We start from the raw sequence: 17,096 nt of genomic DNA on the forward strand, positions 1-17,096 counted from the left end.
ATTCTTATATACATGTGATCACAAACCAATCGCTGCGCGGCTTACATACATGCGCAATGGCAAACAATCACTCGAGCTGCGTAAATATCGGCCTCATGTACATCTCTGAATCAGGCGCCATGCTCACAAGGTCGCCAGTGACACACAGAAATGACCGTGCACAAAGTCCCATTGAGGTGTGTATACACGGCGCGGCACATGTGCGTTTGCTAAAAATCACTGGGTGCATGGGACTCCAAATCAGGCCCTTTCGCTATAATCTGCAGCCCAAACTAATTTACAAGACTCTTGCCCCTGGGTCCAGCCCCACTGCCAACAGGGTGAAAGCCAGATCCAGGTGCAGTGGTCATCCTGCTAGAGCCAGCCTGATTATAATGAATCTAAGAGACGCAGTGCGTCTCATTCTACAGAATCGGGTGAGTGTTATGGAAAGAGCATCTAGTGCAACTCACTGAGCACGGCAGCAAGACACAGGCGTCCCTACTCTCTGCTGCACCAATCACGCCAATCTTACATAGAGCTGCAGCTCGCTCCTGTTCTCAGCACCTGACTACATGGAGCTACAGTGAGGAGTCCCGTTGCAGCTCGCTCCTGTTCTCAGCACTGACTACATGGAGCTACAGTGAGGAGTCCTGCTGCAGCTCGCTCCTGTTCCCAGCACGTGATTAACTGGAGCTACAGTGAGGAGTCGCGCTGCAGCTCGCTCCTGTTCTCAGCACGTGATTACCTGGAGCTACAGTGAGGAGTCCCGCTGCAGCTCGCTCCTGTTCCCAGCATGTGATTACGTGAAGCTGCAGTGGAGTCCCGCTGCAGCTCGCTCCTGTTCTCAGCACTGACTACATGGAGCTACAGTGAGGAGTCCCGCTGCAGCTCGCTCCTCTTCCCAGCATGTGATTACATGGAGATACAGTGAGGAGTTCCGCTGCAGCTCCCTCCTGTTCCCAGCACGGGATTAGCTGGAGCATCAGGGGGAGTCCCGCTGCAGCTCGCACCCATTCCCAGCACGTGATTACCTGGTGGTACAGTGGAGTCCCGCTGCAGCTCGCTTCTGTTCCCAGGACGTTATTCCCTGGAGCTACAGTGAGGAGTCCCGCTGCAGCCCGCTCCTGTTCCCAGCACGTGACTACGTGGAGCTACAGTGAGGAGTCACGCTGCAGCCCGCTCCTGTTCCCAGCACGTGATTACGTGGAGCTACAATGAGTCCCGCTGCAGCCCGCTCCTGTTCCCAGCACGTGATTACGTGGAGCTACAGTGAGGAGTCCCGCTGCAGCTCCCTCCTGTTCCCAGCACGTGATTCCCTGGAGCTACAGTGAGGAGTCCCGCTGCAGCTCGCTCCTGTTCCCAGCACGTGACTACATGGAGCTACAATGAGGAGTCCCACTGCAGCTCGCTCCTGTTCCCAGCACGGGATTAGCTGGAGCATCAGGGGGAGTCCCGCTGCAGCTTGCTCCTGTTCCCAGCACCTGATTACCTGGAGCTACAGTGAGGAGTCCCACTGCAGCTCCCTCCTGTTCCCAGCACCTGATTACCTGGAGCTACAGTGAGGCGTCCCGCTGCAGCTCGCTCCTGTTCTCAGCACGTGATTACCTGGAGCTACAGTGAGGCGTCCCGCTGCAGCTCGCTCCTATTCCCAGCACGTGATTCCCTGGAGCTAGAGTGAGGAGTCCCGCTGCAGCTCGCTCCTGTTCCCAGCACGTGATTCCCTGGAGCTACAGTGAGGAATCCCGCTGCAGCTCGCTCCTCTCAGCACTGACTACATGGAGCTACAGTGAGGAGTCCTGCTGCAGCTCGCTCCTGTTCCCAGCACGTGATTCCCTGGAGCTACAGTGAGGAGTCCCGCTGCAGCTCGCTCCTATTCCCAGCACCTGATTCCCTGGAGCTAGTGAGGAGTCCCGCTGCAGCTCGCTCCTATTCCCAGCACGGGATTCCCTGGAGCTAGTGAGGAGTCCCGCTGCAGCTCGCTCCTATTCCCAGCACCTGATTCCCTGGAGCTAGTGAGGAGTCCCACTGCAGCTCGCTCCTATTCCCAGCACCTGATTCCCTGGAGCTAGTGAGGAGTCCCGCTGCAGCTCGCTCCTATTCCCAGCACGGGATTCCCTGGAGCTACAGTGAGGAGTCCCACTGCAGCTCCCTCCTGTTCCCAGCACGTGATTCCCTGGAGCTAGTGAGGAGTCCCACTGCAGCTCGCTCCTATTCCCAGCACCTGATTCCCTGGAGCTAGTGAGGAGTCCCGCTGCAGCTCGCTCCTATTCCCAGCACCTGATTACCTGGAGCTAGTGAGGAGTCCCGCTGCAGCTCGCTCCTATTCCCAGCACATGATTCCTTGGAGCTACAGTGAGGAGTCCCGCTGCAGCTCGCACCTGTTCCCAGCACGGGATTAGCTGTAGCATCAGGGGGAGTCCCGCTGCAGCTTGCTCCTGTTCCCACCACCTGATTACCTTGAGTTAGTGAGGAGTCCTGCTGCAGCTCGCTCCTGTTCCCAGCATGTGATTCCCTGGAGCTACAGTGAGGCGTCCCGCTGCAGCTTGCTCCTGTTCCCAGGACGTGATTACCTGGAGCTAGTGAGGAGTCTCGCTGCAGCTTGCTCCTGTTCCCACCACCTGATTACCTGGAGTTAGTGAGGAGTCCTACTGCAGCTCGCTCCTGTTCCCAGCATGTGATTCCCTGGAGCTACAGTGAGGAGTCCCGCTGCAGCTCGCTCCTGTTCCCAGCACGGGATTAGCTGGAGCATCAGGGGGAGTCCCGCTGCAGCTTGCTCCTGTTCCCACCACCTGATTACCTGGAGTTAGTGAGGAGTCCTACTGCAGCTCGCTCCTGTTCCCAGGACGTGATTACCTGGAGCTAGTGAGGAGTCCTGCTGCAGCTTGCTCCTGTTCCCAGCATGTGATTCCCTGGAGCTACAGTGAGGCGTCCCGCTGCAGCTCACTCCTGTTCTCAGCACGTGATTACCTGGAGCATCAGGGGGAATGGGATCTTCTTCGATTACATTTCACTCAAACATAAAAAGTTCAAACCAAAAATTAATTTAACGGATCAATGGATATGAAGCGAGTGTAGGACAAGGTGCAGACTCCTATGGTTTACAAGGTGCTTTCAGAGGCGAAGGGGTGAAACTTCAATCAGAAGAGTTATCAGTGCTTTGCTGGGTAAATCTATAAAATGACGGATTCAGTGGAGTCCTCATTCAGACTATTGGGGCTCCATTGCTTCCTATAGTGGAGATAAAGTAGGACATTGTCTGTAACCCCCACATAGGAAGTTTCCTAATGACAAAGATTCTGGAGTCGCCCTTTGGACCCATCTAAATATTTTGCTGAAAGAAGACAAACCTCCAGCAGATGGGGACATAAAAGGAAAGAGACAATTAGGGAACACATACATGTCATGGTGATTAGAAATACCAGCAAATGTTTATCGGTAACGTTCCATGTTCTCTCGTCACATCCAGACCCCGGACCACACACACACGTTATTGTAAACATGGTTTTATTTGGTGCTAACACGCGCTCCATAGTATATATATATTCCCACCACGTGGGAAGCGTTTACATCACCGTTACTGGCCAAAGCAGGTATTATGAAGGAGCGAAGGCAGAGACACCAGTTCATCCAAGGGTGGGACTAGGGGGCACCAGACACCACCTGCTAACCTTAGGACAGAGTTCCTGCGAATCACTTCTGTGGCCGGCGCTCAGTCCAGGTGACAGGAGGGACACGGGTTATGCCTTCTGGTCTCCGAGTCTTCCACAGCAGTCCCCCCCACCGTTACTCAGTCACGCTTATCCTGCACCTGCCCTGGATGAACTGGGCGCCTCCTCCATTTGGATTAGATCATTCGAATGCTCCTTATCCTCAAATGTACCGGGCGTTTCAAATGCCCACATCTTTAGCTGAACTGGTTAATTCAGATGCCCCCTTCACTCCTTCCCCGGGACTGGGTAATTTAGATAATTCTCCCCACGGTTGTACTGGGTACTTCAGCTTCACCGCACACCCCTCCTTTTGGACTAATTGAAGTGCCCCTACCTACAGCTGACATGGGTAGTCCATATGCCCTCCACCCTCCCGCCATAGACTGGTTAATTCAGATGCCCCTTACGCTGGGATTGGGTAACTCTGTTGCCCCTCTGGGATGGATAACAGCTTGTCACTGCCTCGCTCCTCCCATCACACTGGCTGGACTGGTGAATTTGGTTCAGTTTCTCCCTTTTCTACCGGAGACTCCGCCGCCGACCTCCTCCGTTGTGCACAGGCTGGATTGTCGTGCAGCGGTTCAGTGTCGTCTCCTTCCTCGTCTCCCTTCACCTGGCAGAGACACACCTCTATGCCCGAGTCCCCAGTCAGTCTCCGCTGTCTGTAATGTTCTTCCTCAGATTCTTCATCAACCTCCTCAATGACCCAGCAGTGGTGGCCATCAAAAATGTCAACGTACGAGGAGAAGGCCGTCTGCTTGTGAAGAGTATGGTCACTGCCACAAGCCCCCTCCTCTTCTGGACTCTGCTCCCAGCTGCCTCCCTCGCTGGCTGTACTTCCCACACTGGTCATGGTTTCATCTGTCACCTGGACGGAGAACGAGCTAGTTCCAGACAGCAGACACCCGGAACTACAAGAGCACGTGCTGGAGTGGTCGGAGCTGGGAGTCAGGGACGGAGGGTCTGATGGTGTGGCCGGCGGTGGTGAGGAGGAAGAGGGTAGGCCTAGCTGGGTCAGGATGGAATTGTATGGAGGAGGAGGGGTTGTGGGCCGGTATGCAACCTCCTCATAGGCTGGAAGCTTAAATGATGACAACACCCCTGTGGAGAAAGAGACAGAACAAGTTACATGGGAACATGACTATAGTCTCTACAATACGGCCATTACTCAGCGTATAGGACATCTATGTGCTGCAGCCTTAACAGCCTCCGATATATATTATACGGCCATTACTCAGTGTATAGGACATCTATGTGCTGCAGCCTTAACAGCCTCCGATATATACTATACGGCCATTACTTAGCGTATAGGACAGCCATGTGCCGTAGCCTTAACAGCCGCCGATATATACTATACGGCCATTACTCAGCGTATAGGACAGCCATGTGCCGCAGCCTTAACAGCCGCCGATATATACTATACGGCCATTACTCAGCGTATAGGACAGCCATGTGCCGCAGCCTTAACAGCCTCCGATATATACTATACGGCCATTACTCAGCGTATAGGACAGCCATGTGCCGCAGCCTTAACAGCCTCCGATATATACTATACGGCCATTACTTAGCGTATAGGACAGCCATGTGCCGCAGCCTTAACAGCCTCCGATATATACTATACGGCCATTACTCAGTGTATAGGACATCTATATGCTGCAGCCATAACAGCCTCCGATATATACTATACGGCCATTACTCAGCGTATAGGACAGCCATGTGCCGCAGCCTTAACAGCCTCCGATATATACTATAAGGCCATTACTCAGCGTATAGGACAGCCATGTGCCGCAGCCACAACAGCCTCCGATATATACTATACGGCCATTGTAGGTGTAACCGTATTACCAGAAGAGAGAGAGAGCAGATATAGAGTAGGTGTAACCGTATTACTATACGGCCAGAAGAGGGAGAGCGGATACAGAGTAGGTGTAACCGTATTACTATACAGCCAGAAGAGGGAAAGCGGATACAGAGTAGGTGTAACCGTATTACTATACAGCCAGAAGAGGGAGAGCGGATACAGAGTAGGTGTAACCGTATTACTATACATACAGAAGAGGGAGAGCGGATACAGAGTAGGTGTAACCGTATTACTATACATACAGAAGAGGGAGAGCGGATACAGAGTAGGTGTAACCGTATTACTATACATACAGAAGAGGGAGAGCGGATACAGAGAAGGTGTAACCGTATTACTATACAGCCAGAAGAGGGAGGGCAGATACAGAGTAGGTGTAACCGTATTACTATACAGCCAGAAGAGGGAGGGCGGATACAGAGTAGGTGTAACCGTATTACTATACAGCCAGAAGAGGGAGAGCGGATACAGAGTAGGTGTAACCGTATTACTATACAGCCAGAAGAGGGAGAGCGGATACAGAGTAGGTGTAACCGTATTACTATACAGCCAGAAGAGGGAGAGCGGATACAGAGTAGGTGTAACCGTATTACTATACAGCCAGAAGAGGGAAAGCGGATACAGAGTAGGTGTAACCGTATTACTATACAGCCAGAAGAGGGAGAGCGGATACAGAGTAGGTGTAACCGTATTACTATACATACAGAAGAGGGAGAGCGGATACAGAGTAGGTGTAACCGTATTACTATACATACAGAAGAGGGAGAGCGGATACAGAGTAGGTGTAACCGTATTACTATACAGCCAGAAGAGGGAGGGGGGATACAGAGTAGGTGTAACCGTATTACTATACATACAGAAGAGGGAGGGGGGATACAGAGTAGGTGTAACCGTATTACTATACATACAGAAGAGGGAGGGGGGATACAGAGTAGGTGTAACCGTATTACTATACATACAGAAGAGGGAGAGCGGATACAGAGTAGGTGTAACCGTATTACTATACAGCCAGAATAGAGAGAGAGCGGATACAGACTAGGTGTAACCGTATTACTATACAGCCAGAAGAGAGAGAGAGCGGATACAGACTAGGTGTAACCGTATTACTATACAGCCAGAAGAGAGAGAGAGCGGATACAGACTAGGTGTAACCGTATTACTATACAGCCAGAAGAGAGAGAGAGCGGATACAGACTAGGTGTAACCGTATTACTATACAGCCAGAAGAGAGAGAGAGCGGATACAGACTAGGTGTAACCGTATTACTATACATACAGAAGAGGGAGAGCACAAAGTCATCAACCTAAAGATACTAAATAACAATTGTATGTTCATATCTACTTTACCCCTCTCATTGTTACGTGTTTCAGCACTGGACACTGAGGTCGATTGAATGATTTGTGACGCAGGGTGTGACGCAGGCCATGTGCTGTTGGGATGGCGTGTACATGGCGCAGATTACCTCACAGGGGTGCACAGAAAACGCTAGGCAGCGTATGTACAAATGATATTCAGACCGCACATCGCCCACACCTGGCACAGAACATGCCATGCTACATCACATTTACCTGAACTGTCCCCTGTGACCGGTCACTGTACGATGTTATTTAGTTTGAACCTGTACATGTATGTACTATTGGACACGTAGTGACAATATAGGATCACTTACTAAGGTCTAGCATAGATGGAGGATAGTGGCAGGCACGTTGGTACGCAATAAGGTTAATCTCGCGCTGCCTTTGCTGATGCTGCAGACGCAGTTTGGCGCGGCGGTGACGATAGGCACAGCAACAACTCAGGAGGATCAGTACAGTCCACAGGAGCCAGAACCCTGCGGGGGGAGAAGAGACGTCATCTACTAATCACTACACAGTCCTCACCCTTCCTATACAGCATATATGTACTAATCACTACACAGTCCTCACCCTTCCTATACAGCATATATGTGCTAATCACTACAGTCCTCACCCTTCCTATACAGCATATATGTACTAATCACTACACAGTCCTCACCCTTCCTATACAGCATATATGTACTAATCACTACACAGTCCTCACCCTTCCTATACAGCATATATGTACTAATCACTACAGTCCTCACCCTTCCTATACAGCATATATGTACTAATCACTACAGTCCTCACCCTTCCTATACAGCATATATGTACTAATCACCAAAACAGTCCTCACCCTTCCTATACAGCATATATGTGCTAATCACTACACAGTCCTCACCCTTCCTATACAGCATATATGTACTAATCACTACAGTCCTCACCCTTCCTATACAGCATATATGTGCTAATCACTACACAGTCCTCACCCTTCCTATACAGCATATATGTACTAATCACTACACAGTCCTCACCCTTCCTATACAGCATATATGTACTAATCACCAAAACAGTCCTCACCCTTCCTATACAGCATATATGTGCTAATCACTACACAGTCCTCACCCTTCCTATACAGCATATATGTACTAATCACTACAGTCCTCACCCTTCCTATACAGCATATATGTGCTAATCACTACACAGTCCTCACCCTTCCTATACAGCATATATGTGCTAATCACTACACAGTCCTCACCCTTCCTATACAGCATATATGTACTAATCACTACACAGTCCTCACCCTTCCTATACAGCATATATGTACTAATCACTCCACAGTTCTCACCCTTCCTATACAGCATATATGTACTAATCACCAAAACAGTCCTCACCCTTCCCATACAGCATATATGTGCTAATCACCAAAACAGTCCTCACCCTTCCTATACAGCATATATGTGCTAATCACTACACAGTCCTCACCCTTCCCATACAGCATATATGTGCTAATCACTACAGTCCTCACCCTTCCTATACAGCATATATGTACTAATCACTACACAGTCCTCACCCTTCCTATACAGCATATATGTGCTAATCACTACAGTCCTCACCCTTCCTATACAGCATATATGTGCTAATCACTACACAGTCCTCACCTATCCCATACAGCATATATGTGCTAATCACTACACAGTCCTCACCCTTCCTATACAGCATATATGTGCTAATCACTACACAGTCCTCACCCTTCCTATACAGCATATATGTACTAATCACTACACAGTCCTCACCCTTCCTATACAGCATATATGTACTAATCACTACAGTCCTCACCCTTCCTATACAGCATATATGTACTAATCACTACAGTCCTCACCCTTCCTATACAGCATATATGTGCTAATCACTACACAGTCCTCACCCTTCCTATACAGCATATATGTACTAATCACTACACAGTCCTCACCCTTCCCATACAGCATATATGTAATAATCACTACACAGTCCTCACCCTTCCTATACAGCATATATGTACTAATCACCAAAACAGTCCTCACCCTTCCTATACAGCATATATGTACTAATCACCAAAACAGTCCTCACCCTTCCTATACAGCATATATGTGCTAATCACTACACAGTCCTCACCCTTCCTATACAGCATATATGTGCTAATCACTACAGTCCTCACCCTTCCTATACAGCATATATGTGCTAATCACTACACAGTCCTCACCCTTCCTATACAGCATATATGTACTAATCACTACACAGTCCTCACCCTTCCTATACAGCATATATGTACTAATCACTACACAGTCCTCAACCTTCCTATAGAGCATATATGTACTAATCACTACACAGTCCTCACCCTTCCTATACAGCATATATGTACTAATCACCAAAACAGTCCTCACCCTTCCTATACAGCATATATGTACTAATCACTACACAGTCCTCACCCTTCCTATACAGCATATATGTACTAATCACTCCACAGTTCTCACCCTTCCTATACAGCATATATGTACTAATCACCAAAACAGTCCTCACCCTTCCCATACAGCATATATGTGCTAATCACCAAAACAGTCCTCACCCTTCCTATACAGCATATATGTGCTAATCACTACAGTCCTCACCCTTCCCATACAGCATATATGTGCTAATCACTACAGTCCCACCCTTCCTATACAGCATATATGTGCTAATCACTACACAGTCCTCACCCTTCCTATACAGCATATATGTGCTAATCACTACAAGTCCTCACCCTTCCTATACAGCATATATGTGCTAATCACTACACAGTCCTCACCCTTCCTATACAGCATATATGTGCTAATCACTACATAGTCCTCACCCTTCCTATACAGCATATATGTGCTAATCACTACACAGTCCTCACCCTTCCTATACAGCATATATGTACTAATCACTACACAGTCCTCACCCTTCCTATACAGCATATATGTACTAATCACTACAGTCCTCACCCTTCCTATACAGCATATATGTACTAATCACTACAGTCCTCACCCTTCCTATACAGCATATATGTGATAATCACTACACAGTCCTCACCCTTCCTATACAGCATATATGTACTAATCACTACACAGTCCTCACCCTTCCCATACAGCATATATGTAATAATCACTACACAGTCCTCACCCTTCCTATACAGCATATATGTACTAATCACCAAAACAGTCCTCACCCTTCCTATACAGCATATATGTACTAATCACTACACAGTCCTCACCCTTCCTATACAGCATATATGTGCTAATCACTACACAGTCCTCACCCTTCCTATACAGCATATATGTACTAATCACTACACAGTCCTCACCCTTCCTATACAGCATATATGTGCTAATCACTACACAGTCCTCACCCTTCCTATACAGCATATATGTGCTAATCACTACACAGTCCTCACCCTTCCTATACAGCATATATGTACTAATCACTACACAGTCCTCACCCTTCCTATACAGCATATATGTGCTAATCACTACACAGTCCTCACCCTTCCTATACAGCATATATGTACTAATCACTACACAGTCCTCACCCTTCCTATACAGCATATATGTGCTAATCACTACACAGTCCTCACCCTTCCTATACAGCATATATGTACTAATCACTACACAGTCCTCACCCTTCCTATACAGCATATATGTACTAATCACTACACAGTCCTCACCCTTCCTATACAGCATATATGTACTAATCACCAAAACAGTCCTCACCCTTCCTATACAGCATATATGTACTAATCACTACACAGTCCTCACCCTTCCTATACAGCATATATGTAAAAATCACCACACAGTCCTCACCCTTCCTATACAGCATATATGTGCTAATCACTACACAGTCCTCACCCTTCCCATACACCATATATGTGCTAATCACCAAAACAGTCCTCACCCTTCCTATACAGCATATATGTGCTAATCACTACACAGTCCTCACCCTTCCGATACAGCATATATGTGATAATCTCTACACAGTCCTCACCCTTCCTATACAGCTTATATGTGATAATCACTACACAGTCCTCACCCTTCCTATACAGCATATATGTACTAATCACTACACAGTCCTCACCCTTCCTATACAGCATATATGTGCTAATCACTACAGTCCTCACACTTCCTATACAGCATATATGTGCTAATCACCACACAGTCCTCACCCTTCCTATACAGCATATATGTGCTAATCACCACACAGTCCTCACCCTTCCCATACACCATATATATATGTGCTAATCACTACACAGTATATACATTGTCTCTGTACAGTAATTCCTGTCCTCACCCTTCCCATACACCATATATATATGTGCTAATCACTACACGGTATATACATTGTATCTGTACAGTAATTCCTGTCCTCACCCTTCCCATACACCATATATATATGTGCTAATCACTACACGGTATATACATTGTATCTGTACAGTAATTCCTCTCCTCACCCTTCCGATACACCATATATATATATATATATATATGTGCTAATCACTACACGGTATATACATTGTATCTGTACAGTAATTCCTGTCCTCACCCTTCCCATACACCATATATATATATGTGCTAATCACTACACGGTATATACATTGTATCTGTACAGTAATTCCTGTCCTCACCCTTCCCATACACCATATATATATATGTGCTAATCACTACACGGTATATACATTGTATCTGTACAGTAATTCCTCTCCTCACCCTTCCCATACACCATATATATATATGTGCTAATCACTACACAGTATATACATTGTATCTGTACAGTAATTCCTCTCCTCACCCTTCCCATACACCATATATATATGTGCTAATCACTACACGGTATATACATTGTATCTGTACAGTAATTCCTCTCCTCACCCTTCCCATACACCATATATATATATATATATGTGCTAATCACTACACAGTATATACATTGTATCTGTACAGTAATTCCTGTCCTCACCCTTCCCATACACCATATATATATATGTGCTAATCACTACACGGTATATACATTGTATCTGTACAGTAATTCCTCTCCTCACCCTTCCCATACACCATATATATATATGTGCTAATCACTACACAGTATATACATTGTATCTGTACAGTAATTCCTGTCCTCACCCTTCCCATACACCATATATATATATATATATATATATATGTGCTAATCACTACACAGTATATACATTGTATCTGTACAGTAATTCCTCTCCTCACCCTTCCCATACACCATATATATATATGTGCTAATCACTACACAGTATATACATTGTATCTGTACAGTAATTCCTGTCCTCACCCTTCCCATACACCATATATATATGTGCTAATCACTACACAGTATATACATTGTATCTGTACAGTAATTCCTCTCCTCACCCTTCCCATACACCATATATATATGTGCTAATCACTACACGGTATATACATTGTATCTGTACAGTAATTCCTGTCCTCACCCTTCCCATACACCATATATATATATGTGCTAATCACTACACGGTATATATATTGTATCTGTACAGTAATTCCTGTCCTCACCCTTCCCATACACCATATATATATATGTGCTAATCACTACACAGTATATACATTGTATCTGTACAGTAATTCCTCTCCTCACCCTTCCCATACACCATATATATATGTGCTAATCACTACACAGTATATACATTGTATCTGTACAGTAATTCCTCTCCTCACCCTTCCCATACACCATATATATATATATGTGCTAATCACTACACAGTATATACATTGTATCTGTACAGTAATTCCTGTCCTCACCCTTCCCATACACCATATATATATATATATATATATATATGTGCTAATCACTACACAGTATATACATTGTATCTGTACAGTAATTCCTCTCCTCACCCTTCCCATACACCATATATATATATATGTGCTAATCACTACACAGTATATACATTGTATCTGTACAGTAATTCCTCTCCTCACCCTTCCCATACACCATATATATATATGTGCTAATCACTACACAGTATATACATTGTATCTGAACAGTAATTCCTGTCCTCACCCTTCCCATACACCATATATATATATATGTGCTAATCACTACACGGTATATACATTGTATCTGTACAGTAATTCCTCTCCTCACCCTTCCCATACACCATATATATATATGTGCTAATCACTACACAGTATATACATTGTATCTGTACAGTAATTCCTCTCCTCACCCTTCCCATACACCATATATATATATATGCTAATCACTACACGGTATATACATTGTATCTGTACATTAATTCCTCTCCTCACCCTTCCCATACACCATATATATATATGTGCTAATCACTACACAGTATATACATTGTATCTGTACAGTAATTCCTCTCCTCACCCTTCCCATACACCATATATATATATGTGCTAATCACTACACAGTATATACATTGTATCTGTACAGTAATTCCTCTCCTCACCCTTCCCATACACCATATATATATATGTGCTAATCACTACACGGTATATACATTGTATCTGTACAGTAATTCCTCTCCTCACCCTTCCCATACACCATATATATATATATATATATGTGCTAATCACTACACGGTATATACATTGTATCTGTACAGTAATTCCTCTCCTCACCCTTCCCATACACCATATATATATATATATATATATATATGTGCTAATCACTACACGGTATATACATTGTATCTGTACAGTAATTCCTCTCCTCACCCTTCCCATACACCATATATATATATGTGCTAATCACTACACAGTATATACATTGTATCTGTACAGTAATTCCTCTCCTCACCCTTCCCATACACCATATATATATATATATATATATATATATATATATGTGCTAATCACTACACAGTATATACATTGTATCTGTACAGTAATTCCTCTCCTCACCCTTCCCATACACCATATATATATATATATATATATATATATATATATATATATATATATATATATATATATGTGCTAATCACTACACAGTATATACATTGTATCTGTACAGTAATTCCTCTCCTCACCCTTCCCATACACCATATATATATATGTGCTAATCACTACACGGTATATACATTGTATCTGTACAGTAATTCCTCTCCTCACCCTTCCCATACACCATATATATATATATATATATATGTGCTAATCACTACACGGTATATACATTGTATCTGTACAGTAATTCCTCTCCTCACCCTTCCCATACACCATATATATATATATGTGCTAATCACTACACAGTATATACATTGTATCTGTACAGTAATTCCTCTCCTCACCCTTCCCATACACCATATATATATGTGCTAATCACTACACAGTATATACATTGTATCTGTACAGTAATTCCTGTCCTCACCCTTCCCATACACCATATATATATGTGCTAATCACTACACGGTATATACATTGTATCTGTACAGTAATTCCTCTCCTCACCCTTCCCATACACCATATATATATATGTGCTAATCACTACACGGTATATACATTGTATCTGTACAGTAATTCCTGTCCTCACCCTTCCCATACACCATATATATATATGTGCTAATCACTACACAGTATATACATTGTATCTGTACAGTAATTCCTGTCCTCACCCTTCCCATACACCATATATATATATGTGCTAATCACTACACAGTATATACATTGTATCTGTACAGTAATTCCTCTCCTCACCCTTCCCATACACCATATATATATGTGCTAATCACTACACAGTATATACATTGTATCTGTACAGTAATTCCTGTCCTCACCCTTCCCATACACCATATATATATATATGTGCTAATCACTACACAGTATATACATTGTATCTGTACAGTAATTCCTCTCCTCACCCTTCCCATACACCATATATATATATATATGTGCTAATCACTACACAGTATATACATTGTATCTGTACAGTAATTCCTGTCCTCACCCTTCCCATACACCATATATATATATATATATATATATATATATATATGTGCTAATCACTACACGGTATATACATTGTATCTGTACAGTAATTCCTCTCCTCACCCTTCCCATACACCATATATATATATGTGCTAATCACTACACAGTATATACATTGTATCTGTACAGTAATTCCTCTCCTCACCCTTCCCATACACCATATATATATGTGCTAATCACTACACGGTATATACATTGTATCTGTACAGTAATTCCTCTCCTCACCCTTCCCATACACCATATATATATATATATGTGCTAATCACTACACGGTATATACATTGTATCTGTACAGTAATTCCTCTCCTCACCCTTCCCATACACCATATTATATATATATATATATATATATGTATTTATATATTTTAATCACTACACAGTATATACATTGTATCTGTACAGTAATTCCTGTCCTCACCCTTCCCATACACCATATATATATGTGCTAATCACTACACGGTATATACATTGTATCTGTACAGTAATTCCTCTCCTCACCCTTCCCATACACCATATTATATATATATATATATATATATATATATATATATATATATATATATATATATATGTATTTATATATTTTAATCACTACACAGTATATACATTGTATCTGTACAGTAATTCCTGTCCTCACCCTTCCCATACACCATATATATATGTGCTAATCACTACACAGTATATACATTGTATCTGTACAGTAATTCCTGTCCTCACCCTTCCCATACACCATATATATATATATGTGCTAATCACTACACAGTATATACATTGTATCTGTACAGTAATTCCTGTCCTCACCCTTCCCATACACCATATATATATGTGCTAATCACTACACAGTATATACATTGTATCTGTACAGTAATTCCTCTCCTCACCCTTCCCATACACCATATATATATATATGTGCTAATCACTACACAGTATATACATTGTATCTGTACAGTAATTCCTGTCCTCACCCTTCCCATACACCATATATATATATGTGCTAATCACTACACGGTATATACATTGTATCTGTACAGTAATTCCTCTCCTCACCCTTCCCATACACCATATATATATATGTGCTAATCACTACACAGTATATACATTGTATCTGTACAGTAATTCCTCTCCTCACCCTTCCCATACACCATATATATATGTGCTAATCACTACACAGTATATACATTGTATCTGTACAGTAATTCCTCTCCTCACCCTTCCCATACACCATATATATATATGCGCTAATCACTACACAGTATATACATTGTATCTGTACAGTAATTCCTCTCCTCACCCTTCCCATACACCATATATATATATGCGCTAATCACTACACAGTATATACATTGTATCTGTACAGTAATTCCTCTCCTCACCCTTCCCATACACCATATATATATATGCGCTAATCACTACACAGTATATACATTGTATCTGTACAGTAATTCCTCTCCTCACCCTTCCCATACACCATATATATATATATGTGCTAATCACTACACAGTATATACATTGTATCTGTACAGTAATTCCTCTCCTCACCCTTCCCATACACCATATATATATCTATATATATATATATATATATATATATATATATATATGTGCTAATCACTACACAGTATATACATTGTATCTGTACAGTAATTCCTCTCCTCACCCTTCCCATACACCATATATATATATGTGCTAATCACTACACAGTATATACATTGTATCTGTACAGTAATTCCTCTCCTCACCCTTCCCATACACCATATATATATGTGCTAATCACTACACGGTATATACATTGTATCTGTACAGTAATTCCTGTCCTCACCCTTCCCATACACCATATATATGTGCTAATCACTACACGGTATATACATTGTATCTGTACAGTAATTCCTCTCCTCACCCTTCCCATACACCATATATATATATATGTGCTAATCACTACACAGTATATACATTGTATCTGTACAGTAATTCCTCTCCTCACCCTTCCCATACACCATATATATATATGTGCTAATCACTACACGGTATATACATTGTATCTGTACAGTAATTCCTCTCCTCACCCTTCCCATACACCATATATATATATGTGCTAATCACTACACGGTATATACATTGTATCTGTACAGTAATTCCTCTCCTCACCCTTCCCATACACCATATA

The 17,096-nt window shown here is 43.4% G+C and overlaps 1 protein-coding gene across 1 annotated transcript in view; it reads right to left on the reverse strand.

Annotated features, from left to right (window-relative positions):
• Positions 1 to 3,469: 3,469 nt before the first annotated feature.
• WBP1 (WW domain binding protein 1) overlaps positions 3,470 to 17,096 on the reverse strand; it is a 28,646-nt gene continuing 15,019 nt past the window's right edge. The window contains exons 3-4 of the mRNA XM_088454460.1: positions 7,220 to 7,381; positions 3,470 to 4,793 (exon numbers count right to left, since the gene is read on the reverse strand). Of these exons, the coding sequence (XP_088310586.1) occupies positions 4,168 to 4,793; positions 7,220 to 7,381 (788 nt within the window). The 3' untranslated portion in view covers positions 3,470 to 4,167. The remainder of the gene's footprint in view (positions 4,794 to 7,219; positions 7,382 to 17,096) is intronic.

Source organism: Taudactylus pleione, unplaced genomic scaffold (assembly GCF_031769625.1).
Source record: "Taudactylus pleione unplaced genomic scaffold, aTauple2 ptg000618l, whole genome shotgun sequence".
Taxonomy (NCBI): Eukaryota; Metazoa; Chordata; class Amphibia; order Anura; family Myobatrachidae; genus Taudactylus; species Taudactylus pleione.